Genomic DNA, 26189 nt, shown 5'->3' with positions numbered 1-26189 from the left:
TCTGGTGCCTTTGGGCTCAGGCTGAAGGCGATTGTGGGTCAAAAACGCGACCATATGCAGTGAGACCTGCAAGGAGAATTATGAATGACGAATAAGCTCAACATGCGGGGGTGTTTTTCCCGATCGGTGGCACCTCCAGGATAAACGGCCCCCAAGTGATAAGGGTGTATAACACCAAATTTTCTGTAAATTCTATTTGGGGCGGCATTATGATCAGAGCTGCCTATCGCATCCATGGCTCTCGATTGTGTGACGCTGTGTCTCGCGAGAATTGACTCTCAGCTTGTGTACAGCTGAGCCATGTGTAACTGCATGTCAGCCAATGCACGCTTCCGCCCCCACTCTGATCTTTTCCAAACCCGCAACATCTATTTTAGGCTCGTGTTTGGTGTTTCCAAGCTCAAACCAAATCACTTTCCTGACGCTAGAACTAGGAAATGACATGAATTCGGAACCAAGGAAAGTCCAAAGCGCCAAAAAGGACTTCACCACTCCTCTTTCCGCATATTATCCCCCAGGGAAATGCAGCCACCTTGTCTATACATGAAGCAGAAATAAAGTGATAACGCCCTGAATGAAACGCAAGAAGCCACCACACCCTCCGAAACTAAAGCCACATCCGCACCGCCACACCCAAAGCCGCCACAAGACCAAACACCTGCACACCATCGCCCCCTCCTCCCCTCACCCTCTCCGCACCACCCTTTCGCTCCCCATCCCCCGATGCAGTCGCCGCCGCATCCGCCGCGCCACTCCTCGTCCCTCCCAATCCCTCCCACACCGCATCTCCAAGCCCACCACCACCACCCGACGTCGTCATCGCCATCGTCGTCGTCGTCACTTCCCTCGCCGTAGCCATCCCAGTCCCAGTCCCACTCCCCTCAACAGAAACAACATCGCTCTCCCAACCCCCACCCACGCCCGTCCTCCCAGCGCCCCCCTCTGCAGCAGCAGAAGCAGCAGCAACGGTGACAGCCGGACCAAGCACCGCAACCGCAGTCCCGACGACCAAGCGCGTCGCCGTCGGGGAGCCGCGAGCGTCCGTGTCGACGAGGAGCGCCACGGGCGAAGTTGCGTCGGCGCCGGGAGACAGGGTGCGGCCGTCGGAGAGGATGGCGGCGACGGTGGGGCGGGCGGATGGGTCGGGGCCGAGGAGGAGGAGGGTGAGGGAGTAGGTCGCGCCTGCTGCGACTGCGATGACTGTTGAGGGGGTTGGATTGGAAATGGAGGCGGCGGGAAAGGGAACGGGAAGGGTGGTTGTGATGCCGTTGATGACTAGCCGGCGGGGGTCGCTGGGTGTGGTGTCGTCGTTGTCGTTGTTGGTGGTGGTGGCGGGTGGGAGGAGGGCGATGGTTAGGGGCTGGTCGTCGTCGCCTTTGTTGACGCTGCTCGGGTTGGAACCAGGGAGGGTGATGGTGGAGCCGGGGGAGAGTGTGCGGCCGTCGGGGAGGACAATGTTGTTGGCGGAGGGGTTGAAAGACAGGGTTTGGTCGCCGGCTGTGATGACAGTGTTGGCGTCTGAGGGTTGTGGAGGGGCTGCAGGGGGGATGGTGGTGATGGTGTCTCCAACGGCGAGGAGAGTTTCTCCTCCGCTGGTTTCGAGGATTACGGTTACTGGGGAGAGATTGCCATCGGAGTCTTTGGCCGAATCGAGCGTGACTGGTATGCCAGGTTGCAGAATTTGGGTGCCGATGAGAAGCTCCGAGTTGGAGTTGCGCGAGACGGTTGCATCGCCGATGATGATGGCGGTTGGAGAAGCTTTTGCAGGCGTCGTGGAAGGAGTTTGGCCGTCTTCTACAGGAAGTGCAGTATTGTCTGCAACTTCCCCTCCCTCTGATGCGACCGGAATGGTCTCGGTAGCGGCCGGATTTGACTGGGTTGGAGATGGTGCAGGTTTCGTAGTGCTTCCCGGGAGAACTGTCCCGACCGCCGTGGTTTTGACTTCTGAAGTGATGATGTCGGGCACGGGAGGTTCCATTGTAACTTCTACCATGGAGGGTATGGAAGCCTCGGGAGGATCTGAGACGCCCTCGTGTATGGTCTCCGTGAGTGTCAGGAATAGCGCCGTGCTCAACTCCTTAGGCCCCAGTTCTCCAACAAGAGCGGCATCGTAGTATTCATCGTGGAAGCATTGCTGTACCGCAGCATCCTCGATGTTTGAAGGTACGCCTAACTCTTGTTTCTCTACATCTCGAACAGGCACATACCACAGTCCCTCAGGGTCCTCAGGATCAGGCTCTGGTTGCTCACCAAAGTGGTTGATAGACGTGTAGGTGACAAAGTCGCCCACGGCCATAGTTGCGAAAGATACTGGGGCAAGCGATGCGATCGAGGACCTTGTAACTGCGCCATTCGGCATCGTGGTATAAATCGGTACAGTTGTAGTAGTGTTGAGAGCGGTGCTGGATACCCACCAAGGCACCCAGGAACAAACCGATTGGCCGCCAGCAGTGGTAGTCGGCAGGACGCCCCACCATCTGTAGCCAGAGTTGTAGGATGTGAAGATACTAGGATAGGTGACGGTGGCTACAGAAGTGACACCGGTTTCACTTGGTGCAACCAAGGTAATCTCCACGACCTTTGTTCCGGCAGAGTTCGTCATGGGTGGGCTATACGTGTCCGTTCCGTTCTGTGCAAGGTACGAAGTCGATAACGAGGTGGTATTGGTGCGATTGTTGACGATGTGGTATACGACGGCATGGGTGATTGTAGCGGTTGGTTTTATCTTCTTCCATACCCAAGGGACTGCTTTCCTCGCAGCGAAGGAACAATTCGATAGGCAGGTTGGATCCGGAACGACCGTTGCAGTTGCGGGGCTTGCAGTGGTCGTATTCATGAAATAATACGCTGATCACAGGTCAGAAACCCGAGCAAAGGCTACTCAAAGACCACCCACCGTTAGAAGGCACGAATCCACCGAATCGTCGGTTTTTCAGGAACGCCATGTCGATGATATCCGTCTGGATGGGTTCCATTGTCACAGCCAACGCATACGCGACAAGCAGACACAAGCAAAAAAGAATGCGCGACATGTTGTATGCTGTGAAACGAGCGAATACACAAACAAGTTCAAGTAAAGGACAGGTCGGGGATGAGAGCGGAAGCAGGTAAAAGCGTGAGGAAGACCTCGTTGGGATTAAAGTTAAATCAGTCTTACAGTTGCCTTCTCTGCCGGCAAACATGGTCCGAGACATTCCTCTCCGACAGCTGAAAGGTTCGCTCGGAGCGGGATAGCCGCCGCACTAACACATGTAGCGCATTATAAGGCCCCCGTGATTCTCCTTGGCTGGGGCCGAAATCCTGCGGGTGTCTACAAGGCTGACCAATAAAACACTTGAGATAGCACTTTTCGGCCCCTATGCTAACCATTTTCCTCAATCATCCACATGCAGAAAGGTGAGCCCCCTGAGAAGTCCTGCTATTCGCAACTTATGCAAGCCACCAGCGGTTATTGTGGATTGCAAGCAGATACGCGTACAGTCAGAGCCACGACAGCTTTTGCTTGGCTACCAAAAGACTTTCGTCGCTCAAGTAACGATAGCTGACACGATAGCGATCATCACACCTGGCAATGAGGATTCCTCGCCACAAGAGTCAATACAGATTACGTGGGGTGGACATATTCACCGCTGAAAAAGACTCGATCCGTGCTGCGCCTTGACAGTAAACTTGTGGTGCATGACATTCCAGCTAGTCGTACACGAACAAGGGCAGCGGAAGGACAAGCAAATACATGGTGATTCGTTAAACCTTGGTGTTCCCCTCCCCCTCCCTCTCCTCTTCCACATGCTCCACATGAGCAACAGCGGCGTCACTACTCTTCGACACCTCCTTCCTATCCACCGCAACCTCGTCTCCAAACGCAGCAGCCACCTGTTCCAGGGTCATCTGGTTCGTCTCGGGAAGGAAAAGCCAGTACGCAGTCAAGGCGAAGATATTGCAACCAATGAAGACGAAATAAAACTTCCACGAAATCTTGTCGAAGGCGATGCTGGCCGAGTACGTGAGCCAAATGGCAGTAACGGCCTGCGTAAAGACGGCGAAACCGTTGCCGCGGGCGCGCAGATGCAAGGGGAAGATCTCCGCAACCAGCACCCAGTTGACGGTGTTGAAGAAGTACGAGTAGAAGAAGGCGTAGAGAAAGATGAGAGCGACTCCGGCACGCGACCCGTCCGGGTTATGCGAGTCTGGGTAGAACTTGCTCAGGGCCGTCAAGATAGCCAGGCATGCAGCGAGCACGAAATGGCCAGTGACTGCGGCGGGCTCAGTTTCACTTGGAAAAAGGAGGACGAGGAGGTGCGTCACTTACTGACTGTCCGTTTCCTGGGCCAAAAGTCGGAGAGGGTGAAGAGGCTCAGAATCTGGCCAATCACTGCCATGAACCCATACAGGCCGGTAATGAGTAAGACCGTCTGACCCTCGAACCCAAGCGCATTGTACATGACGCTTTGGTAGCTCTGAATGATGTTCGAGCCCGACAGCTTTGTCATGTTGACGATAAGACAGCCAAGCAGTGTTCTACGGATGTATCGTCTCGTGAAGAGCTCCCGGTAGCTGCTTCTGCGGCGAGTTTCCGACTCGAATGCAATCTGGCTCTGCATGGTCGTGTATTCTGTTGCAATCCAATCTTCGCCGCGATGGATATGGAGATATCGGAGGATCTTGATGGCGTCTTCATGACGCTCGTGCTGAATAACTGCCGAATCGAACCGCGTTAGTGATGGCACGAGACCATGATGAAGAAAAAGGCACTTACGCCAACGCGGTGAGTATGGCAACATGAATGTCAAGGCCATGAGCAACATGGCTGGTGGAGCCTGCATAGCCAGTGGAACTCGCCACTGTACAGACCCATGCCCAAAGCTGCCGGCATATCCAATCCAGTTGGCCACGAAGGCGCCCAAGGTGTTCATCAGACCTTTCATTCCAACCAAGAATGCTCGGTTCTCTGGTGGTGACATCTCGGAAAGGTATACTGGTGCAACCGAGTACACCATGCCTGTTGAGAAACCAGAGAGTGCGCGACCCACGATCATCATGGCAGGATCCACGGCCCCGGCCTGGACGGCAGCTCCAATAACACTGACCGTGGAGCCAAGCAGCAGACTCCAACGTCGACTGATGGCGTCCATGCTCCATGAAGCGACTGCACTACCGAGCGCGCTGCCGGCATAGTACCCTGAAACAATCCCGCCATTGACAGAGGCGTTTTCCAGGGAAGGACCGTACATGTATCTCTTGAATGTAGACTGCGCAATAGTCGTCGCGATGATGCCCGTGTCAAGACCGTACAGTAGACTGAACACTGTCAACAGCCTATCAAGTGTTGTCATTCGTTTGTCTTACCCTGCGAGACTGATAGCCAGCGCGATCATGACGGAACGGAAAGAGTTGCCATGGTGGCCTCTGGTTGTGCTGCGGCGGCCCGTGACTGCGGTAGGTGACATTTTCGACGAAGATTTGGCTGTATGGAGGGACAACAAAAGCAGGACGAAGAGAATCCATCTCTTGCGGAAGCTTGTCATGCGGGCCGCCTCAAGTACCCACTCATACAAGACTGGAGGATAAATAGCATGCATGTCCTGGGGACACCCTTATTGTCCTGCCTTCTGTCAGCATCACAAGTGATGCCGACTGGTGTAGTCCCCATGCAGTCCCCACTTCACTATTATCCAAAGGGCAAAGATGCCGCACTCCGTTCCACAAACCCCAGGTTCCCCGCGTTCATGTCAAGCTTTTGAGCGGAGAGCGTCGGATCCTCGACGCCTCCCCCACGCGTTATCGTCATTGCCGAGCCAATGGGTGTGAGAAAGTCTTGATCCGTTCCGACCCCCACGCGGCACCGGAAAAGAACCCGCAAAGCTTGTCTGGACTCTTCAAAACCGCGTTCCCGCCTGAACAAACCGGAGATCTAAATTCTAAAGTATTGCTGCTCTCATCAATCTGCTCACCATGTCTGCGACGGTCACAGCCACAGTTACTCCACCCACGGCTACCGCCGTGCCTGCTCCATCCACCATCGACGAGCTCATCCGAGCGCAGGCCTCTCGCCCCGATGATCCAGTGCTCGTGGCATACCCCAATACGGACGTTGATGACTTTGAGGAGTATACAGCCAAACGTCTCGACAGGTATGCAGATGCGGCAGCTGCGAAATACAGGAGCCTGGGCCTGGAACCAGCGGTAACTTTGCATTGCCCCCACCGTCAAGGTCAAGTGACAAATAAGTGCATACACTGACACCACACGTAGGACCCGAAATCCGCCAGTGATGCCCCAGTGGTCGCACTCCTGGCGCCATCAAGCTTCGACGTCATCATCACCATCCTCGCCGTCAGTCGTCTCGGCTGGGCCCTCCTATTCCTCTCTCCGCGTCTGACCCCAGCCGCCCACGCGCGCCTCCTCGCCATGTCAAACTGCAGCACCATGATCACAGCCCCGGAATACCAGCACACTGTGCCCGAGATCCGCGCCGAGCTCCCGGCCGCCATCGCCTCGGCCACCCCAACATCTACGCAGCAGCAGCAACAGCAGCAGCCCTTCACGTCCATCCGCCCCATCACCGGCGGCGACTACCGCACTCCACCATCTTCTCCTGCCACCACCACCATCCACCCCGCCGCCCCCACCCCCTCCTCAACCGCCGCCGGCGCCGGCGGCGGCACCCACGACCCCGCGCTCAAAACCGGGTGGATAATCCACTCCAGCGGCAGCACCGGCTTCCCGAAGCCGATCGCGCTCACGCACCGAGCGCTGCTCGCCAACTTCAGCAAAGGGCTCGGCCTGCGCGCCTTTTGCGCGTCGCCGCTGTTCCACTCGCACGGGCTGATGGAGCTGTTCCGGTGCGTGCACCGGGGCGCGGCCATGTACTTCGCGAACCACGCGCGGGCGGCGACGTGCGCGAACCTGGTGCGGGCGATGCGCGCCGCGGAGCCGGCGCTGGTGACGGCGGTGCCGTACGTGCTGGGACTGCTGGCGGAGCGGGAGGAGGGCGTCGAGGCGCTGATGCTCGCGGAGGTGGTCATGTTTGCGGGGAGCGCGTGTCCGCGGGAGGTGGGCGACGCGTTGGTCGCGAGGGGGGTGCGGCTGGTCGCGAATTATGGGTCGTGAGTGCTCTCTACTTGTCTATCCCCCCCTCCCTTCCCAATACCTCGCACCACTCCCTCCCTCCCTCCACCATGTCCGTCACACCAACACACACAGCTCCGAAACCGGCGCCATAATGTCGTCCCTCCGCCCCTTCGCCACCGACAAGGCATGGTCCTACCTCCGCCTGCCACCCCACATCTCTCCACACGTCCACATGGACGAAATCTCGCCCGGCGTCTACGAATGCGTAGCGCTCGCATCGCTGCCCTCGCGCGGGCCGACCAACAGCGACGACCCGGCGCCGGGCTCGTACCGCACGCGCGACCTCTTCACGCGGCACCCGACCGAGCCCGCGTGGTGGCGCTACCTCACGCGGCTCGACGACCGGCTGGCGCTGACGAACGGCGAGAAGGTGCTGCCGCTGCCGATGGAGGGGCGCGTGCGGCGGAATAAGCTGGTGGGGGAGTGCGTCGTGTTTGGGGCGGGGAGGGCGGTGCCGGGGTTGTTGGTGTTTAGGGGGGCGGAGGAGGGGGAGGCGGGGGCGATGGGGGCGGAGGAGTTTGTGGAGGCGGTTTGGGGGGATGTGTGCGAGGCGAATGAGGGGGCCGAGTCGTTTGCTAGGGTGCCGAGGGAGCTGGTGGTGGTGATGGAGAGGGGGACGGAGTGGCCGAGGACGGATAAGGGGACGGCGGTGAGGCAGAGGGTGTATGATGAGTTTGCGGATGTTATTGACGCGGCGTATGCGAGGTTTGAGCAGAGTGGGAGAGAGGGGGAGGAGGACGCTGGGCCGCGGCTCGGTTTGGGGGTGGATGAGTTGGAGGAGTGGTTGATGGAGAAGTTCGATGTTGAGCTTGGGGCGCGGTTGCAGAGTGCTGAGGCGGACATCTTTGCTGCTGGTGTGGACAGCCTGCAGACGATGCGCATGTGGAGTTTGATCAGGAAGACTATCGATCTGGGCGCGAGACGCGACGAGTTGAGCCAGAACGTCGTGTACGAGAAAGGCAACGTAAAGACGTTGGCGAGACACCTTTACGGTCTCCGAACGGGAGAACTCCTGGAGCAGAGCGACGAGGACGAGCTCCTGGCCATGCAACAGCTCGTGCAAGAGTTCTCAGCATTCACCCCACACGTCCCCGGCGACGCCCCCACACCCGACGGCGACGTCGTGGTAAGTAGAAACCCACACCTCCCGTCCCCTCTGCCCAGCACCAAAAACCCATCCCGCTGACTGACACCCCAACGCCGCCCAGCTCCTCACCGGCGCCACCGGCGGCCTAGGCGCGCACATCCTCTCCCTCCTCCTCTCCCGACCCTCGACCACGCACGTCTACGCCCTCGCCCGCGCGCCCTCCGCCTCCACCGCCCACTCCCGCATCCTCGCCTCCCTCTCATCCCGCGGCCTCCCAACCCCTTCCCCCCTCCTCTCCTCCAAGCTCACCGCCGTCCCCACCACCGACCTCAACCTCCCCACAGAGCTCCTCCCCGCCCTCCACGCGCGCCTCACCTGCGTCATCCACGCCGCGTGGCCCGTCAACTTCACGCTGCCCGTCCGCGCCTTCCGGCCGCACCTGCAGGCCCTGCACGGCCTGATCGACGGGCTGTGCCTGCGCGTGCGCACGCCGCGCCCGGCCGCCTTTTTCTTCGCGAGCAGCGTGGCGTCGACGGGGGGTCTGGCAGAAGCAGCAGCAGCAGCAGCAGCCGGTAGCACCACCGCTACCACCGCCGACGCCATCAACGACGACGACGACGAGGCCGACGTCGTGCTCGTCCCCGAAGCGGTGCCGCGCCCCCTCACCGCGGCGCAGAAGATGGGATACGGCCGGAGCAAGCTGGTGGGCGAGAAGATTGTCGAGGCGGCGGCGGCGGCGCAGACGGGGATGAGGGCGGGCGTGTTGCGGATAGGGCAGCTGGTGGGGGACCTGCACGGGGTGGGGGAGTGGAATGGGACGGAGGCGATTCCGCTGCTGGTGCGGGGGGCGTCGAGGACGGGGGTGTTGCCGGGGCTTGATGAGGTGGGTTTTGCTCTTTTGTCTTGCTCTCTTTTTTTTTTTTTTGCCCTGGGGACGTAACGTTGTACGACTTTGGATGCATGCATGCTGACTGGGGCTTGTAGAACGCATCTTGGCTCCCGATTGATGTTGCGGCGGCTTCGATCTTGGATATTGCGCTGCCGGAATGTCGGCAGAAGAGGAGCGGTGTGCAAGACGTCGTCGATGACGATACGGCGATGGTGTACCACATCCTCAACCCGCAGACGTTCCACTGGACGAGGGACTTCATTCCTGCTTTGCAACGCACGGGGTTGCTTCCGCCGTTCGATGTCGTGTCGCCTGAGGCGTGGCTCGCGAAACTGCGCGACAGCGATCCGGACGTGAGCGAGAATCCGAGTCGGAAATTGTTGGGCTTCTGGGAGGCCAAGTATGGGCAACAGGCGGCGGGCAAGAAGAAGTTGAAGTATCAAGTTGAGAGGACGCTTGAAAAAGCGCCAAGACTCGGAGAAGTGTGTATGGCGGATATCCTGAGGGAGGACCGGTGGCTAGAGAGAGTTGTGCGGAGGTGGCTGAGTTCCTGGTAAAGGTTAGAAGAGCGTCCAGTGAATCATACCGGTCTGCCAGTTCTACGTCAAATCTCACATCCAAATTGAACTATGTGTTTGAGCAGTTAGGCTTTATTCACTCACTTACTTTCATACAAGGAAGCTCCAGTGTTTGTCCAACCTAGGACCTCCAAGGCAAACGACTGCAGCAGCTCATTGCGGGCAGTTGGCAGCATGTATCTGCAGGGCGGAGAGTGAAGCAGTTCAGCCCTTCTCAAGTGCGCAGGCTAAAGAGACATTCGAGTGACGCTACAGAACAAACTTGAAGCAAGGATGCGGGGGCTTATCATACACGCTTGAAGAGTGACCAGGAAGGAGACCGATGGCTAAGAAATACAAGGACGGATACGATTTACTCTGCCTTGGATCCTTTTGCTTGGAACTTGGCCTTCAAACGCTGGATCTTGCCAGCAATGGCACCCTTCAAGCCGCCTCCTTGCCACGCGGCCACCTCATTCGCTCCGACGAACCTCCTGACCAGGATGTTGAAAACACTGCCAAATCCTAAAGCGATGACTGTACTGGTGAGAATGATGACATTGTATGGCATGCTGAAGTCCGGCGTCGGTAGAGGAAGGAGCAGGCTTGTCGTGCGCAGGTAAACACCCTTCGAGTCCGAGTCTGCTGCGTGATCGAGGAGGCGGATGACGGCTGGCGCCACATCGAAGCCGCGATTCGCATCTGGTGGGTATTCCGTGTAGCGCAGGATTGCCTTCTCAAAATCATACGTCAAGGTCAATGTTGAGTTGGCTGGGACTGTGAGTATCAGCTCAAGGTGAGTGCCTCGGCCTCGGTCAACTCCTGGCCTGTAGAAGATCTCCTTGATGCACTCCGGGCATTCCACTTTCGAGTTTCCGGAAGTGACAAATGCGCGAAGAGTGTGCACGTAAGTTCTCATAAACCACGGAAGAGATTCGAGGTAGATCAGGTCGACCGAGGAAGTCTTCGATGGGTTTGTCAAGACAGTCTGCAGACCGCCACGCTCTTGGCCATAGCCGGTGATTGAGCGAGCCGCATACAAGGGCGGCTGAGCCAGAGGAATGCTGGATTCCACCGTCTGTTCGGGAAGCACCAGATCGAAATCCGCACCCGCTGATTTTCCGTCAGCCACCCGAAAAGCAGGAATCATTGCATGGAAACATACTAGGCAGTTCGTAGCACCTTAATAAGCCATCCTCGTACTTGGATTCTTTGTACTTTGCAGAGGTTTCCACTTTGATCTCACGCTCCGGCTGCACGTTGATACACACAGTCTCGGAAGCTGGCCCGTCAGCCGTCAAAGGACATGCGCCTTTAATTGGCCGTCCGAAGACCTCGTTGAAGCTCCATGCCCGCTCCGAGGTAGATGCGAGAGGAAAGCAGGAGTCATGCCGGGGATAGGGCTTATCTTCGTCACACGGGATCTCCTCGATGGGCTTGGGCTTGGGAATGGGTAAATCTGCAAAAGGTAAATAAGTGAGGCATTGAAGCAGACGTTTCAATACGCACTCTTCGGACGTTTCGACCGGTCGATATCCAAGACCATGTCCACAACCTGCTCCATTTCCAAGACGCACTCACTGCCGTCGTCGGGACAGACAGGACGCACGTCGATAGACATGGTCTGCCACGACGCATCAAAGAGCTTGTGGCCGTCCAGAAGGCTCGAGATGCCGGATTTCCCCTTGCACGGCAGCATTTTCAGGAAAGGTGTCAAGTTCTCGGTGCAGACTACCTCGTGCGGGAGGGTTCCGTGGAGTAGGTGAAGGTTCTCGAGAGACTCGACTGGCGGATAGCGCTCCGGAGGGAAAGACTGGACAGGACGGATGGTCTTGGTGGCATCAATGAAGTTGAGGGAGGCGCAGAAGAGGCCGGAGAGAGCGTTTGCCAGCGTCAGCCAGCGTGCATTCGCCCTTGTAATGAGTGAGCAATCGGCGCGCACTATCGGGACCAACACAGCACTCACTGCTCCTCCGTCTCTGCATCTACCCAGGCCCACAGCTCGACACCGGTTCCGCCCTCACGCGCTCCGTTCTGTGGTCGGGCTCCCCATTGCTCGGCATCCCAGCGGCCTAGGCTGAAGCGGAGGTGCAGCTCTTTGGTATGAGCATGCTGCAGGATCTGGCCCAGCGAGCGAGGGAAGAAGCGGAAGTTCTGGTGCTCGAAAGACGAAGCAGAGGCGTTGCTGCGGAAGTTGAAGGAGGCCAGAAGCTGGTTCTGCGGAAGAGGGCGCAGCAGAAGGCGCTCGTGGTAGTCGGCCCCGTCGGCATTGGCATTTGACAACAGCAAAAAGAGCGACAAGAGGCCGAAGAGGGCGCGTGCGAGGGACATTGCGGCTCTCCAGCCGTGGACAGCTGCGTGGAGGTGAGAGCGGAAGCAGCTGTCTGGCGGGTGTGACGCGCTGCAGCGCACCCACCCCGGTCGATCGACGCAACGGGGCCGCGGTCGGGAAACGAGAAATCCGTCGCGCGCGCGTTCCAGCTTTATCACCTATCACTCGATCAACACCACCTCTCAGCCCCAATCCCCATTGCTGCATCCACTCCTGCGCCACCGACTGCTTTGCCGTCGCCATGGCCGCCGAACAGAGGAAGCTGCTCGGTAAGTCGCCGCATGCGGCCCCCGCATCCATGCCCGTGTACTGACGAGCGCAGAGCAGCTCATGGGCGAGCAGCTCATGTCGGGCCCCGGCACGCGCGCCCCGCAACTGTCCATGACCGACCCCAAGGTCTGCCGCTCGTACCTGGTCGGCACCTGTCCGCACGACCTCTTCACCAACACCAAGCAAGATTTCGGGCCCTGCACCAAGAACCACAGCGAGGCGCTGAAGAACGAATATGAGGCCGCCGACGCTGAGCAGAAGCGCCGTTGGGGCTTCGAATACGACTACCTGCGCGACATGCAAAAGTACGTCGACGAGTGCAACCGCCGCATCGACAGCGCCCAGCGCCGCCTGGAAAAGACGCCCGACGAGATCAGACAGACCAACCTGCTGCTCACCCAGATCCGCGATCTGTCCAAGACCATCGAGAACGGCCTGCTGGAGATTCAGATACTGGGCGAGGAGGGCGCCGTCAACCAGGCCGTCACCGAGTTCTTCAAGGTCAAGCAGGCCAAGCAGACCAAGGAGGACCGCGAGCGCGAGCTCAAGGCGCTGTCCGACACTTCGGGCCCGTCAGGCCACCAGAAGCTGCAGGTCTGCGACGTCTGCGGCGCCTACCTCAGTCGTCTCGACAACGATCGCCGTCTGGCCGACCACTTCTACGGAAAGATGCATCTCGGATATGCCCAGATGCGGAAAACATACGAGACGCTCCAAAAGGAGCTCAAGGGGAAGCCGCCGCCGCAGCGCCACGATCCCGACGATGGGTCTCGCGGCGGAAGAGGCGATCCCGATGGCGGGTTCGGAGACCGAGGCTATGGCGGAAGAGGAGGATACAGAGGCGGCGGCGGATACGGCCGCGGCGGAGGTGGCGGTTACCGGGGCGGCCGCGGCTATGGAGGGCGGTGGTGAGGTATGGAACCTTGTTGCATTTTCAACTGACAGGTCAAGGCGTTCTGGACGGTATGGGAAAAGTAGATGCTATCCGCACGGAGATTTGGTCCAATATCCAACAACTGCACCGAGTACGCATCTCCCGCCGCCTCTGGTGATTGTGGTTAACCAATTGCAAGCAGCCTGGCCTCTCGCGCCTGTCCGGACCAATTGTGACGTCTAATGAGCACTGTGGTAAAGTTCCCGTGACAAGACACGCGCAGCACGGTGGGTCAAGCTTTCCTTCCTGTTGCTTGGTCTTTCTAACCGCAGCATTCCCTTTTCTTTTCGTGCATTCAATCGCAAAGTGACACGGACTGTGTTAGACGTGAATGAGAAGCCATTCTTTACAATCCATCCGCTTTGTTGACGTTGTGATGCTCCCTGGTAGACCCTGGTACCTACTAGGTACTCCATGTGCCGGGCGGCCGGGCCGAGTAAGGCGGTGACGGACTGGGCCCGCGCCAAGACTTGTGCATTACACCGTCCCGCCGGGCGCGGCGCCAGCTGGAACCCAAACTTCGGACATCTGCCTGCGCCCGCCCAAACCAGATCCCGCTGATTCCTCGTGCCCTGGCCCTTTCTCCCTGCACTCCATCCGCCTGCGCAAGTCCACAACACCCAGCAATGTCGCGGCGCGCCCCCAACCCCGCCGCCGAGCGTGCGGCCCAAAACACCCAGACGCTCAAGAGTCTGGTCAAGCTCGAGGCCAACAAGAGCTGCGCCGACTGCAAAAGGAACAAGCGTACGCCCTCTCTTCAATGGCAGCCATGCGGACGAGCGTAGAAACTGACGGACGTGCTCTGCAGACCCGCGATGGGCCAGCTGGAACCTGGGAGTATTCGTCTGCATCCGGTATACCAACCCCTGACAATGAACCCGCGCCTCTGCCGGACTGCGGCTGACGGTGGCGGTAGATGCTCCGGAATTCACAGAGGCATGGGCACCCATATCAGCAGGGTCAAGTCGGTCGACTTGGACTCGTGGACCGACGAGCAGCTGCAGAGCATGCTGCGGTGGGGCAATGCCAGGGCGAACAAGTGAGTGGCGGTATACCACAGATGCCAGAAGCAGTGACTGATCGTAGCAGGTACTGGGAGGCAAAGCTGGCACCTGGCCACATCCCCTCCGAGTCGTAAGCACACGGCGCCACATATCCTGAAACACCACCATTGACCCTGCGACAGCAAGATCGAGAACTTTATCCGCACCAAGTACGATTCCAAGCGCTGGGTCATGGACGGGCCGATGCCTGATCCTGCGACCCTGGATACCGAAGGCGACGATGATGTGGTAAGTCTCAACCACGACGAAAGCCAACCTTGGACACAGCGCTAATGTAGTGCCAAGCCGTTGAACGTCGTGCAGGAGAAGGCCAAGCTGGAGCGTTCTACTTCCCAGCGTGCTGCTGCGTCGGCCAGCCACGCTGCTCCTCCTCCCGCAAGGAAGCAGCCTACCATGGACATCTTCGGCGACGACCCGCCGCCCTCGCGCCCGAGCACTGGCCCACCCTCCGCAAGGGCACCACCTCCGCAGAAGACAGAACCCGCTCCGCCCAAACAGACTAAGCCTGGAGATTCGCTTTTGGGATTGGACTTCTTTGGCTCTTCGCCTTCAAGCACACCTGCCCGTCCTGCGAGCACCACTGGTTCAGCTCCAGCTGCCCAGTCTCGTCCCGACCTGAAGCAGTCCATTCTTTCACTTTACGCCGCAAAGCCGGCTGCTACGCCTGCTGTCAGGCACCACCACACGGGCTCTGGGTCTTTTGGTGGACTCGGTTCCCCTGGTCTTGGATCCCCCGGGATTCAACAGTCGCCCACTGCGGCTCAGCCTGCGGGTGGCGGGTTTGGTGGTGGCTTTGGCGGCATGAATGACGCTTTCAGCAGCCTGAGCTTCTCCAACACCACTCCTCAGGCCCCTAAGCCTTCTCCTTTCGCCGATCTGATGAGCGCCACGCCCAAATCTGCTTCATCGAACCACACTCCGTCTGGGTCCAGGTCTGGCCTTGGCTCTTTCGGCAACGGCGGCAGCTTCTTCGATGCGCCCAAGCCAGCAGCTCCCCAAGCCCAGCGCACCGGAAGCTTTGGCAGCAACTTTGGCGGCTTTGCCTCCGCCACTTCCCCTGCCGCTGCCGCTCCCCCCAAGCCCGCCGCCAACAACTCGGGCGATCTATTCAGCCTGGACTTCGGCGCTCCGGCCGCCGCTCCCTCCAAGCCGGCGGCCATGGCCTCTCCCGCCACCAGCTCGGCCTTCAACCTCTCTTCCCCCATGGCGCCCAGCCAGCCCGCCCAGCAGCAGCCCGGGCAGTCCGTCAACTACGCCTCCGGGCTCGGCGGCATGGGCGATCCCTGGGGATCCAACGACGTCTGGGGCTCTTCCAACGCCGCCCCCGCCGCCGCTGCTCCCGCCGCCGCCGCCCCCGCTCCTCCTGCAATGACCGCCACCACGGCCAGCGCGGCCCCTGCTGCTTCTGCTTCGTCCGGCTGGGGTAGCGCTTCCACGCCCGCGGTGGCGCAGGACGACGATTTTGGCGGGTGGAGCAGCGCTCCTGCGCCCGCGCCGGCCGCGTCCAACCAGTCTGCCTCCAAGCCGGTCTCTGGCATGGGTGGTGATCTATTCGACAATCCGTGGTAGATTTTCTGGGGGGGTGGGATTGAAAACATTGTTTTTGTTCTATTGCGGCGGGGGGACAGCATTTAACGCGGGGTCGATGGATGGTTGGAGCATAGGTCGGAGTTTAACGGAGTTAAAAGACGAGAATGACGATGGTGGTAATGAGAAGAAATATTTCTGTTTTTTTTTTTTTGCTTCGTTCCTCTTTTTCTTCTCTCTATCCCTCTCATTACAAGCTTGATGACGTCCGTGTATGTATGATGTAGACTCGAGGGAGATACGAACGACATAATATCATGGAAAAGTTAGAAAAGTTTGATGGCATGGTGTGGAATTGTAATGATGAGAGGTTATAACAAGGAGAAGTAACCATCCTTTTTTTTTACTACACGCAAACTAAGCCCTGGATAATACAAGGGACCGAAAATGCCGTATGCTTGAACTTGCTCTTGAACCCTGCGGGGAGAGAGAGAAAGAGGGAGTCGGCTATGATTTCTCTCCCCCGCTCCTTCTTCGTCTCTCTCTCACACACGCTCTCTCTCTCTCTCTCTCTCTCTCTCTCTCTTGTTCCTTTTCTTCTTCTCTTTTCCGCAACCATCTTGGGGGTGGGACATTCTTAATGCTGATATGATGATAAACGACGGGACGCGAGATGCCAAAGAATCCCAGAGGAAAGGAGGAAAGGCTGAAAAACACCCAAACAATTGGTAAAAAAAAATAGACGCCCCACTCGCAGTCCTTTTTGCCCAGCAATTGACTACGAACGAATGAAAACGCAAAACCCAGCAGTCGCTTACGCTCAATCGAATTGGCTGGACTAGATGGAGGAGTGAACGTTACAGAGACGAGATCCTGAGAGCTGTGCATGCCGTTCCTGGGGTCGTTTGACATCATCGCCAATGGATGTTGGGAGTGTAGGTATGCGATCCTGAGCATGGATGTCGGGATATTTGCCGTCGTAGGGACCAGCAGCCGCTCGTCCGTCCGTGCAGTACGCGTCTCTTCCCAGCAACAGGTGTGTAGGTAGTAGTAGCAGCCCAGAGCGTGACCGCCGCCGCCACCGCCCCCCAGCTTTTCTCCTCCACTCCTGCTGTAGCAACACGGGCGAGCCACCCCTTCTCAGCCGCGTGACGCACACGCATGCCCCCAAGTCCTCTCCCATCTTTCTCTTTCCCTCCACACTCCAGCCCGACGACGCCCTATCCCAGATGCCAATGCTCATCCCCACGCGCAGCCTCCTCTCAGAAACCCGAACCCGATTGCCACCACAATCCCCTCGAAGAGATCAACCATAGACCTGGTGTTTTTTTTTTCCTCCTCCCCCTTCCTCTTTATTACTTGGAACTCCCGTGCCCGAAAACCAGCCCCCAGATCCAATACAGCACGATGGCGGCGCCCGCGATGATGCCGGCCAGCTTGAGGATGGCGACCTTGTTGCCCGACTGCGCCATGCGCGTGAGGCGCGTCGCGCTGCCCTTGAGGGACGAGGAGAAGGACGAGAAGGTTTCGTTCTGGGACAGACACATCAGCCGGTCAGCTGCGCTGCGCTGCGCGCGTACTTTTTTTTTTGGGAGGGGAGGAGGGATGTGCGTGCGTGCGTACCGTGTTGTCCAGCACGCGCTGGTCGCGCGCGTTGTCGTAGATGTCGATGGTCACGCCGCGCAGGGCCGTGACTTTGGAGGCCAGCTCGTCCAGCCGCGAGTTGTTTTGCCTGTGGCCGCGTTAGTGTGCCTTTTTTCTTTCTTTTTTCTCTGTCCGCATCTGTTGAGGCTGTTCCATCTCCCACCCCCCACCCGTCCCCCGCCCCCGGTCCGTGATGCGTTTTATGGATGTCTGCGGCTGGCGGGGTGTGGGTGTGCTGTTGTGGAGTTGGCGTGTTCACTTCGTCCCTGGGTTCGGAGGGCAGCGCGGCGCGGCGCGGCGCAGCGCATCGCGAGGTATTGCTTCGCATCGTGGTAGCCGCACTGAGCCGCGCTGCGCCGCGCCGTGCCGCGCTGCCCCGGTCCCCCGGGTGAGGCAGAGGGTTGCGGTGGATGCGTAGGGGCGCGTGGGCAGAGCGTAGCTGTGCAATGTGGCTACGCAGTTCCCGTGTTTTGCGGCGAGAGAGGAGGGGGGGGAGTGGACGTACCGTTCGCGCTCGTAGGCTTCCGACATGGTTGCTGAGGTGTGTTGGTGGGTGTCGCGTTGGAGTATAGATCGGGGCTATGGTCGGCGGAGGAGGCGTGGTGTACTCGTGCGAGTGGTAAGAGCGGCGAGGCGAGGGCGAAGCGGTTGCGGTTTTGAGGCGGGCTGCGTCGGAGGGCGTTGTAGGGAGGGAGAGTACGGTTGCGGGCTTGGAGGTTGAGCTGAGGATGAAGGCTCCCTCTCCCCGGGGGGCTTGGGTTTTGGCGCGGCGCACCAGATGACGACTGACTGGGGTTCTGGGCTGGGGCTCTCAGGCAAGCAATCTCGCCGAGGCAGCCATGGCCGCGGCCTGGTCTTTGTTCTAGACTTGGCGTCATGCGTCGGGTAGCTGCACTGCGCAATCTTCTTCTCCACAGCTACTTCTAAAAATACAGACCATCACGCCGCAGCGCTCACCCTCTCCGCCTCGCCTCCCCCACCAATCCCCTCGTCCTCCCCATCCTTCTTCAGATTCGCCAAGCAAGGCGCAAAGAACAGCTTCCCAGACCATGCGCCGCGGGCGGTGCGGGCGGCGACCAGACACCACAGCAAGATGACGGCGACGCTGAAGACCTGGCCGAGGACCTTGAAGAAGGCCGACGGCATCTCGACGCCGATCTGGATGGTCGACGTGGCGAAGACGCCGAGCGGGAAGGTGAAGCCCCACCAGCCCATGTTGAACGGAAACGGCCGCGCCTGCCACATGGACACCAGCGCGATGAAGAACCACACCAGCCCGAACCCCCACATGATCAGCGCCACGAAGAAGCCGAGCACGTACGCGACAGATCCTGCGGTTGGATCGAGCGTGTCGGTGAGCGGAAAGACGGTGCGGGAGACCTTGCCGAGGTACATGATTCTGGCGAGCTGAGTGTCAGTCTAAAGCCAGTGACATGTTGCATGCTGGAGTGGACTCACCCGAACCCGCCAAACCCCAGCGGGCCCAGCGGCAGGAAGCAGCTGACGATGACCTCGCGCGGCGGCATCTTGTGCACCGCCAGCCGCTGGAAATACATGGCAATGACGACGAATGCCATGGGCGTGCCCATGGCCCAGAGCACATAGCTCGTCATGACGGTTCCGAGCGCCCACTGCGGGTCCGGCAGTATCTCCGCCACGCGTGCTCCCGTCCCCGCCGCGACGATGGTGGCTGCGATGGGGAGCAGCTGCGCCGCCGTGAAGCGTTCGAGAGACTTGAGCTCGTGCGTCTGCATCATTCTGGCCGTGATGTCTCAGCATTTACTCGGACCGGGAAGGGGGAGGGAGAGAAGTCTTACACCAGCACCGAGAGCGAAAGGGTCACGGCCGCCGCGACAACCGTGTCGATCATCCACAGCACCCACGCGAAAGTGGCGGCCCACGGCCCCCAGGCTGGCACGCAGACCAGAACCCACATCTCGATCAGCGTGGCGAAGCCCATGGGGATGGTGCCGAGGAAGAGCGAGTTGATGGGGTCGCGGATCATGACGCCCCAGATCTCCGGGTAGAGCGTGTACCGTACGATGGACGTCAGGAAGGCGAGGGAAAAGAGGACGGTGTTGAGGGCGAAGAAGACGATGGAGAGCCAGTGGATCCAGGCAGCATTGTAGGGCATGCCTTCCAGGAGGTTGGCGACGATTCCCGTGCCCATGGTTACGGAGAACCAGCTGCCAGTTGTCAACAGTCCGATTCGGCATTTGAACATGTATCGATGAAAGTTGAAAGTAAGGGGTAGTGTTTCGATGTGGAAGACGCAGACTTACGATGGACTGAAATTGCGCACAACTCTTCGCCACCCGACATCGTTCTTGCTCCGCCGAGCGTCCCTGTCCTCGTCGCCTTCGTTTTCCTTGACCCTCTTCGATTCTCCGCTCGGAGTCGAGACGGAGATGGTCCGAACAGGTTTAGCAGGCGGACGTATGCTCATCGAAGCCGGGGGGACGCATGCTGGATTGTTGTCCCCATATTGCGACTGCTGTTCTCTCTGACGCCTTTCAGATAACCTGTCCTGCTGGGTCTCCCGGTCCTGCTTCTCTTGCGATTGTCGACGGAGTTTATAGTCGTTGACCTGCGGCACGCGGCGACGACTGGAGGTCCGCGAAACGGTCTCCGGGTCCTGTTCTTGCGCTCCCATAGCCTCGGTTGATGACGTCGTCCGTTCCAGCCTCTTGCTCTCCCTGTCTACGCCGGCTTCGCGTCAATGGTGCATGTACGGACAAGATAGATGAAGGGATCTCAACGGTCGAGTGGGCGTGTTCACGGGATGACTCCGCAATCGCTTCGACGCCCAGAGCAGCCGTATCGCCGTGCGGGAAGAGGCGGACGACGGGAATCGATGGCAGGCTAGTCCCTGATTGGCTAGCACATGTCCCCGTGTGCAAGCTCTGGCGAGCAAGCGGCGAAGACAAAAGGACGCCGCTTTTCGACAGCGAATTTTTTCTGTGCACAAAACCTTTACGGCAATCTATCGTGGCGCTAATACATAGCCCCTGGACACGCTGGGGTGCCGACTCCGTGCGGCTGATGCGGCCACATGGCACGACCGGCTGCAGATCGGCTTCGCAGGGAAGAAGCCGATTGGGCAACTGATTGATTGCATACCCCAAAGGCCGAAAAGGCAAGAGCAATTGAGACCAGCTATGTACTCGTGAATGGCATATGATATACATTCAGCAAATGTTTAAGTTAAGGTATAGAAAAAAAAAAGAAACTAAAAGAAATAGTAGGAAACTGACTGAAGAAATATATCGGCCAATTCAATTCAAGTCAAACCACGCCGAGCAGATCTTTTGCCATGTGGTAAACTCTCTCGAGAGCTGCTATGTCCTGCGGAAATTCTCGAAGATGGCCAAGCTTAGAAATGTCGAAGACGAAACGGACATACTTTGACTTATGGTTGGAAAACCACTTCCAAAGACTCACGAGCGTGTCCCGCTCCTCCTTGTTGAGAGGATTCAAGTGGCCGAGCAAGACATTTCTTGGGGCCTGAGCGTTCATCATCCACTTGAGATTATCCAGTTGCTGTGACGGCCCCGCTGAGGATCTCTCGTTGTCGGTCAGCTCCTTCTCCCAGAATGACGTTGGAGGAAACAGCTCATCCAATGAGATGATGGTGCTGATGAGAACGCTGCAAAGATCTCGCTCTTCGCGTGGGGAGAGGGAGTCTTTCAGAGTTCCTTTGGTCCTTGGGTAGAGCCGCTCCATGATGACAAGAGACACATTGGGTTTCTCACTGTAAGGGTATGTGAAGTTGGACGTAAGATCGGTGCCAATGTTGATTTCATTGAGCATTTGGCCGAGTTTTTCCTTTGTGTCCAGCTTGAAACAGCTGAGCCCCAGGAACCTTCGAAGCAGCTCCACAGAGGACAGGGTGAATTGATCGGATTGTTTCGTTTCTCGCATTCTGGAAAACAGGAAGGATCCAAGCTCGTACTTGTTGGCAAATGGCTCGTTCTGCGCCTTCTGGAGTTCGACCCGAGTGTTGAACATGGTGTTCAGTTGCTCCAAGTAGAGCTCGCTGACAGAGACGAGGCCACTAAGGCCATCGAGAAGCTGCCGTTCCGGATAAGATGGGTTGCCCTCCAATTTTTTGTAGAGGATGTTGTGTTCTACCTCCGACCAAGCGCTTTGCAAGACAGTCATGACTTGAATCTCGACCAGATCCGGGCGAAAGTTTCTCTTGGCATTCTTCTCCCCCAGGCGAACGCGGTAATGAGTGGCATTGTAGCCACGGAACCGATTTTCGTACTCAGCGTCGAAGCGGTCTTGTCCCGTTTCGTCCGAAGGGTTCTTTGGATGCACCACCCTCCCAACAACGTCGAAATCCTCATGTATGAACTTGCCCACGAGATCCCGATGATATGGATAGAACAAAGCTATGCGCACTCCCGAAAGATCTGCGATGTCTGCTTTGATCTGATTAACTGTGGCGTAGCTCTTCTGCCGGTGCCGCCGATTGACCTTGATATCCAGACTAGTCTTGTCTTTGGCACGGGCGGTGACAGTTCCATCAATTTGCTGATTCCTCATGAATCCTTCGCAGAGATTCTTCACGTAATTCGCCAGGCTCTCGTAGTAAGCCTTGTCCTTCCCGTAGTTGTGAAGAAATTGCGCGATCGGATCATTTGATTGCCCGTCGGTAGCCATGTTGCTTCTTGATTGATGAAGTAAATTAAGGAAGGAGAGAACACCACGCAAGCTTTACAGGTAGCTCGCCCCCGTTTATTGAAATATCTTCGTTCCTCGTTGAGCATGTTGTCACTTGCCGACGAGGCTGAAGTTCAGCCTGTAAGCGAGGATAATGCCGCATCATATCAGACGGCTCAAAAGACTGTATACAGTAAGTCAAAGCGGTGGGGCATCTCCAGAAGCGCTCGGGCCATGCAAGGGTTACAGGGATACTTCAGCCTTTCTGAAGGTTGTCAGATTACTCACTACGCCTGCCACACGTTTTGATTTATTTTCCTGGCGACTTAAGGAATAGAGAAGAGAAACAAAAAGTGCAACAGCGTCGTATTGAATGCTGTTTAAGATGGATGAAGCTCTTTTCTAGCTGGAATTGTGAACTCATATGGTCTTCCCGAAAGGATTGTGCCCACAAGAACTGACAATAGCGCCGTGGGGGTTGAAGCAAGGCTACAGGATGTGTGACCCTCGGCTGCAGCTGCATGTGTTGGAAGTTGATTGGAGACAGGGCCAAGGACCCACGTCTGACAGGCAGCGAGACGATGATTGATCAGCCGCTGCAAACTGCTATGATTTTCACCGGTCGCACCACCCCAGTCGACTTGAGCCTCCGACAGCATCACAGGACACTCCCAGGCTATATCCTCTGCCTTCGGAAGCACCATCGAAAACAACTTCACGAGCTCGAGTTCTCAGAGCATTTGCAGCGTCTATGGCCAAATACCAGCAGTTTGTGACGGAGCAAAGCGAACGCAATCCTAGTATCAAAAGCCTCACGAGATTCCTCGCAGACAAGGGACAGGAACACTTTCGATGCCGCCTTGCACTATCGCAGTTTTGGGCAGACAGCGACGAACCAGAGACCTGTGAAATCAGTCTCCAGAAGCTGGGAGAAATACTCAAAGAAACTCAGAAGGTGGAGACGAGGGTCTTGCGGGGTAGAATTCTCGTTGTTGAAGACCTGACAAGAGATGTCGTTGAAGTGCTTGGATCGAGTCTACATGTCGACCCTCTGTTCTTCGCCTCGCATCTTCACTCACCGTGGCCGAACGTCTCTACACAAACTCCCGACATGGCGCTGCTACCATCCCGACGGAGAACTGATAGATACATCAACATTCACTATCATCGTACCATCGTTTTCAAGGACACTGAACTCCAGATGAGAGAGCTTCTCCGAACATCGAATGTGCGCAGAAAGGTTGTCCTTCTCCCAAAGACAAAAGGCGTGCGGATAGGGTTGGCTCAGCATTCCTGTTCGATCTTGAAAACGTTTCTGCCCAACAAATCTTGGATATGTACGTTTCTTTCCCACACATCGTATGCCTCCGCTTATGGATATTCAGGTATCATACTTGTAGATCCGCCAATCAGCAACGTCTACTATGACGCAGATGGTCACGAGAAGGAAGTCTTGCATTCGAATATGGTGTCGGAGCCTTTTCTCGGCGGGTATGAAGATTTCTTGGATCCCCCCGGTGCCAAAAATGCCTCGACTTGTCCCTCCGGGCCAAGAAGATCGAGCATGTTGGATGATTTACAGTACTATTGGAAGAGGCAAAAACCGATATTGTTTGATCCCGAGTCTCCGGCATTGATCCATCTGGCATATTATCCACTGCGAATCATAGCCGCGGAGTGGGTGAATTACTTGACGGTCATGCATCACAGCATTAAGCAATACGAATACTCGGTCAAAGATGGTCCAAGTGTCCTTTGGCTGTTGGATCGGCTGGATTCGGATATCCGTTCACTCCAGAGTTGGCGTCGGAGAAGCATGTCTTCACAACAGAAATTACACCATGTCGCACGGTTCGTCCGCCACTCCAACCAGACACAAGCAGGCGAGGATGGCCTGGAACTTCTTGCACAGGATTATGGTCACCTGGCGGCAAGTGTGGCAGATTTTGGCGAGAGGTTCGAACGAATGCTCCCGATAGTCACTTCCATGGTTCAAATTGCCGACAGCCGCCAATCATTGGCCGAAGCTGCGAATGTTACTCGCTTGACCTACCTTGCCGTGGTTTTTGTCCCGCTTTCGTTCACGACTGGCCTCTTCAGTATGGACAGAGATACGGCTCCCGGTAGCCAAGGCTTTTGGCAGTTCTTCGCGGTAGCAATTCCCCTTACTATCCTCGTTTTTATAGTGGCGAGACCGCCAGTTGAAAAGTACCGACAGTTGAGGGGTTGGATCGCGGGCATAAAGCTCAAGGCACTTCCACGTTACCGGACGGAGGTCGCGGGGCTTCCAGGCAATCGCCAATCGTCTGTAGAGCTTGCTACATCAATCTATGCTCAAAGCGAGACATGGAATTCTGCAGGCTCAGTCGAAGAGCACATGGAATATCACTGAGCAACGTCACGGAGCATATGCTGGGAGGATCCTTTGAGTTTACATAAATTGGATAATCTTTTACAATTCTTTTCAAGTTGTAAAAGCTCTGCAGTGATTTTTCATGAGTTCCCACCAGCCCACTGAAAGTGAAAGAGGAAAAGAAACCAGATGTCCACACCCGAAGCTGTGGATTTTGCCCTCAGTGATCGGCCTTCAGCAATTGTCCGATGCAAAAAGTCCACCCAGGGAGCCCAAGTACTCCGTCTCCCACTCTAATACAACTGGGGCCATGTTTGTACGGTTGTCATCCCGGCGTGGTTGAAGTGTGCAGCCGATCTCGTTTCCTCTTGTTTCCAAATCATCGGAAATCCCGGACTTCGGTGGTGAAAGGGTTCGGTGGTGCTTGTTCTGATGTTGCTGCAACTTGTCCTTCCGTTTGAAGCCCTGAAGATGATATTTACAGCTCGAAATGGGACAAACGAGCCGAGGATCCTCGTCTAGCTTACTTGAATGTTTGCTCCGCCGATGCCGCTTCAGATCCTTGGGCCACAGGAAGGTTTTCGGGCAGTCGGCGCACGGGTACGGTCTATCTTTCGTCGCCATGTGGCTCTTTGTGTGCTTCCTGCTAGCTGTTACTGGATGCCGGAGCGAGATATGTATGGGGCTAGGTGTACATCAGTCCGCTTTTTCTGATGAACTTCTTGTTACATCCGTCTTCGCTGCACGGGAAGACCGTGGAATCAAGCCGCTGTGAATATGCCGCCCGTTGTTGATCTATAATGACTTGATGTATTAGCTTTTACTGGATAACGGTCTGTGAGACGAGAAATTTTAATCTGACCGCGCGCTGATTCATTCGTCCGACCTTTGGGTTCCACGGGGTTTTTCGAACACTGAACCGATGTTCGTCAACGCAAGGCCAAAAGCCAAAGCCAATAGTGAAAAGAATCCGGTCACCTTGTCTTCTTTGTGCCCTGCAACTTCCTCTCCGAAATGTTGTCCCCCTTCAGGCACGCCCCGCAAAATGTCTCCAAATGTGTCCGATGGTTGCGTTGAAAAAAGGAGTTCTAGATCTTCGAGTGCCACATCACTGTTGCAACCTGGAGAAAGCCTCTGTGTATCTTCTACTGGAAAGACTGACTCGGTCTCGATCGTTGGCGCTGTGAACTGTTCGATGGCCCAAGTATCTACCCGGCCGGCGTCGCATTCCAGTTCGGCAACAGTGTGGGTGTTGGCATCGAACTGTTCGCCTGTACGATACAACTCTGCGAGTTCTACCTGCCAGGAGCAGGCGGGCTCGAGCTCCTTCTCGCAAAGGCTGAACCGCTCAGGCTTCGCTCGGGTTGGATTATCAGCCCTGCTTGTCGAGTCGGAATAAGGGCACAACCTCGATAACTTGGTCAGCGTTCTCAGTAGGCTCTCCGAATGAGCTGCACTGCTGCTCCGTATAGATCCCATTCTGAAAATGGTCCCAGGCGTGTGTATTCGTGGTTTCTTGCATGATCGAGTGGATGCCGTCATCGTGGGTACCTCCAGCCAAATCCATGGCTGGAAATTCGCAAGACTCAAGGTGTCTGCCTGGATGGAGAACAAGCTCAAGCATCGGCCGGTGCAAAGAAGTCGAAGCTTTTCAGCTCCTCAGCGGGCGGGGGGTAAGCGGGGCATGGCCAGACTTTGAACGTAGAAGATAGCCGCTTCGGCACGAAAGCACATGC

General features: G+C 57.2%; 10 protein-coding genes across 10 annotated transcripts; 4 read left to right on the top strand and 6 right to left on the bottom strand.

The window, feature by feature from the left end:
- Positions 1–607: 607 nt before the first annotated feature.
- Positions 608–2975, bottom strand: BKCO1_4800042 (uncharacterized protein; the record flags this gene model as incomplete). Its single annotated transcript, XM_020276482.1, has 2 exons — positions 608–2847; positions 2897–2975. 2 exons carry the CDS (start codon positions 2973–2975, stop codon positions 608–610), a joined length of 2319 nt encoding a protein of 772 aa, XP_020127721.1.
- A 769-nt stretch (positions 2976–3744) lies between these two features.
- BKCO1_4800041 (high-affinity glucose transporter) lies at positions 3745–5447 on the bottom strand (the record flags this gene model as incomplete). Its single annotated transcript, XM_020276481.1, has 4 exons — positions 3745–4253; positions 4310–4696; positions 4757–5298; positions 5347–5447. The coding sequence occupies 4 exons, from the start codon at positions 5445–5447 to the stop codon at positions 3745–3747; spliced, it is 1539 nt and encodes a 512-aa protein (XP_020127722.1).
- A 505-nt stretch (positions 5448–5952) lies between these two features.
- Positions 5953–9664, top strand: BKCO1_4800040 (male sterility protein; the record flags this gene model as incomplete). Its single annotated transcript, XM_020276480.1, has 5 exons — positions 5953–6183; positions 6253–7106; positions 7204–8257; positions 8340–9101; positions 9203–9664. The coding sequence occupies 5 exons, from the start codon at positions 5953–5955 to the stop codon at positions 9662–9664; spliced, it is 3363 nt and encodes a 1120-aa protein (XP_020127723.1).
- Positions 9665–10037: 373 nt separating this feature from the next.
- BKCO1_4800039 (gpi transamidase component gpi16) lies at positions 10038–11995 on the bottom strand (the record flags this gene model as incomplete). Its single annotated transcript, XM_020276478.1, has 4 exons — positions 10038–10777; positions 10830–11123; positions 11174–11577; positions 11631–11995. The coding sequence occupies 4 exons, from the start codon at positions 11993–11995 to the stop codon at positions 10038–10040; spliced, it is 1803 nt and encodes a 600-aa protein (XP_020127673.1).
- A 242-nt stretch (positions 11996–12237) lies between these two features.
- BKCO1_4800038 (u1 snrnp splicing complex subunit) lies at positions 12238–13178 on the top strand (the record flags this gene model as incomplete). Its single annotated transcript, XM_020276477.1, has 2 exons — positions 12238–12265; positions 12319–13178. 2 exons carry the CDS (start codon positions 12238–12240, stop codon positions 13176–13178), a joined length of 888 nt encoding a protein of 295 aa, XP_020127672.1.
- A 648-nt stretch (positions 13179–13826) lies between these two features.
- BKCO1_4800037 (stromal membrane-associated protein) lies at positions 13827–15833 on the top strand (the record flags this gene model as incomplete). Its single annotated transcript, XM_020276476.1, has 6 exons — positions 13827–13944; positions 14009–14054; positions 14117–14239; positions 14290–14334; positions 14387–14492; positions 14550–15833. The coding sequence occupies 6 exons, from the start codon at positions 13827–13829 to the stop codon at positions 15831–15833; spliced, it is 1722 nt and encodes a 573-aa protein (XP_020127678.1).
- Positions 15834–17146: 1313 nt separating this feature from the next.
- BKCO1_4800036 (snare complex subunit protein) lies at positions 17147–17966 on the bottom strand (the record flags this gene model as incomplete). Its single annotated transcript, XM_020276475.1, has 3 exons — positions 17147–17323; positions 17415–17523; positions 17941–17966. The coding sequence occupies 3 exons, from the start codon at positions 17964–17966 to the stop codon at positions 17147–17149; spliced, it is 312 nt and encodes a 103-aa protein (XP_020127677.1).
- Positions 17967–18374: 408 nt separating this feature from the next.
- On the bottom strand, positions 18375–20088 carry BKCO1_4800035 (c4-dicarboxylate transporter malic acid transport protein; the record flags this gene model as incomplete). Its single annotated transcript, XM_020276474.1, has 4 exons — positions 18375–18834; positions 18894–19193; positions 19253–19621; positions 19718–20088. The coding sequence occupies 4 exons, from the start codon at positions 20086–20088 to the stop codon at positions 18375–18377; spliced, it is 1500 nt and encodes a 499-aa protein (XP_020127709.1).
- Positions 20089–20720: 632 nt separating this feature from the next.
- BKCO1_4800034 (uncharacterized protein) lies at positions 20721–22100 on the bottom strand (the record flags this gene model as incomplete). Its single annotated transcript, XM_020276473.1, has 1 exon — positions 20721–22100. One exon carries the CDS (start codon positions 22098–22100, stop codon positions 20721–20723), a length of 1380 nt encoding a protein of 459 aa, XP_020127679.1.
- A 751-nt stretch (positions 22101–22851) lies between these two features.
- On the top strand, positions 22852–24492 carry BKCO1_4800033 (mg2+ transporter zinc transport protein; the record flags this gene model as incomplete). Its single annotated transcript, XM_020276472.1, has 2 exons — positions 22852–23437; positions 23501–24492. 2 exons carry the CDS (start codon positions 22852–22854, stop codon positions 24490–24492), a joined length of 1578 nt encoding a protein of 525 aa, XP_020127708.1.
- Between the last annotated feature and the right edge of the window lie 1697 nt (positions 24493–26189).

This window comes from Diplodia corticola (assembly GCF_001883845.1).
Source record: "Diplodia corticola strain CBS 112549 chromosome Unknown scaffold48, whole genome shotgun sequence".
NCBI classification, from domain to species: Eukaryota; Fungi; Ascomycota; class Dothideomycetes; order Botryosphaeriales; family Botryosphaeriaceae; genus Diplodia; species Diplodia corticola.
Note: the sequence above shows the minus strand (reverse complement) of the source record. Positions and strands in the feature narration are given on the sequence as shown.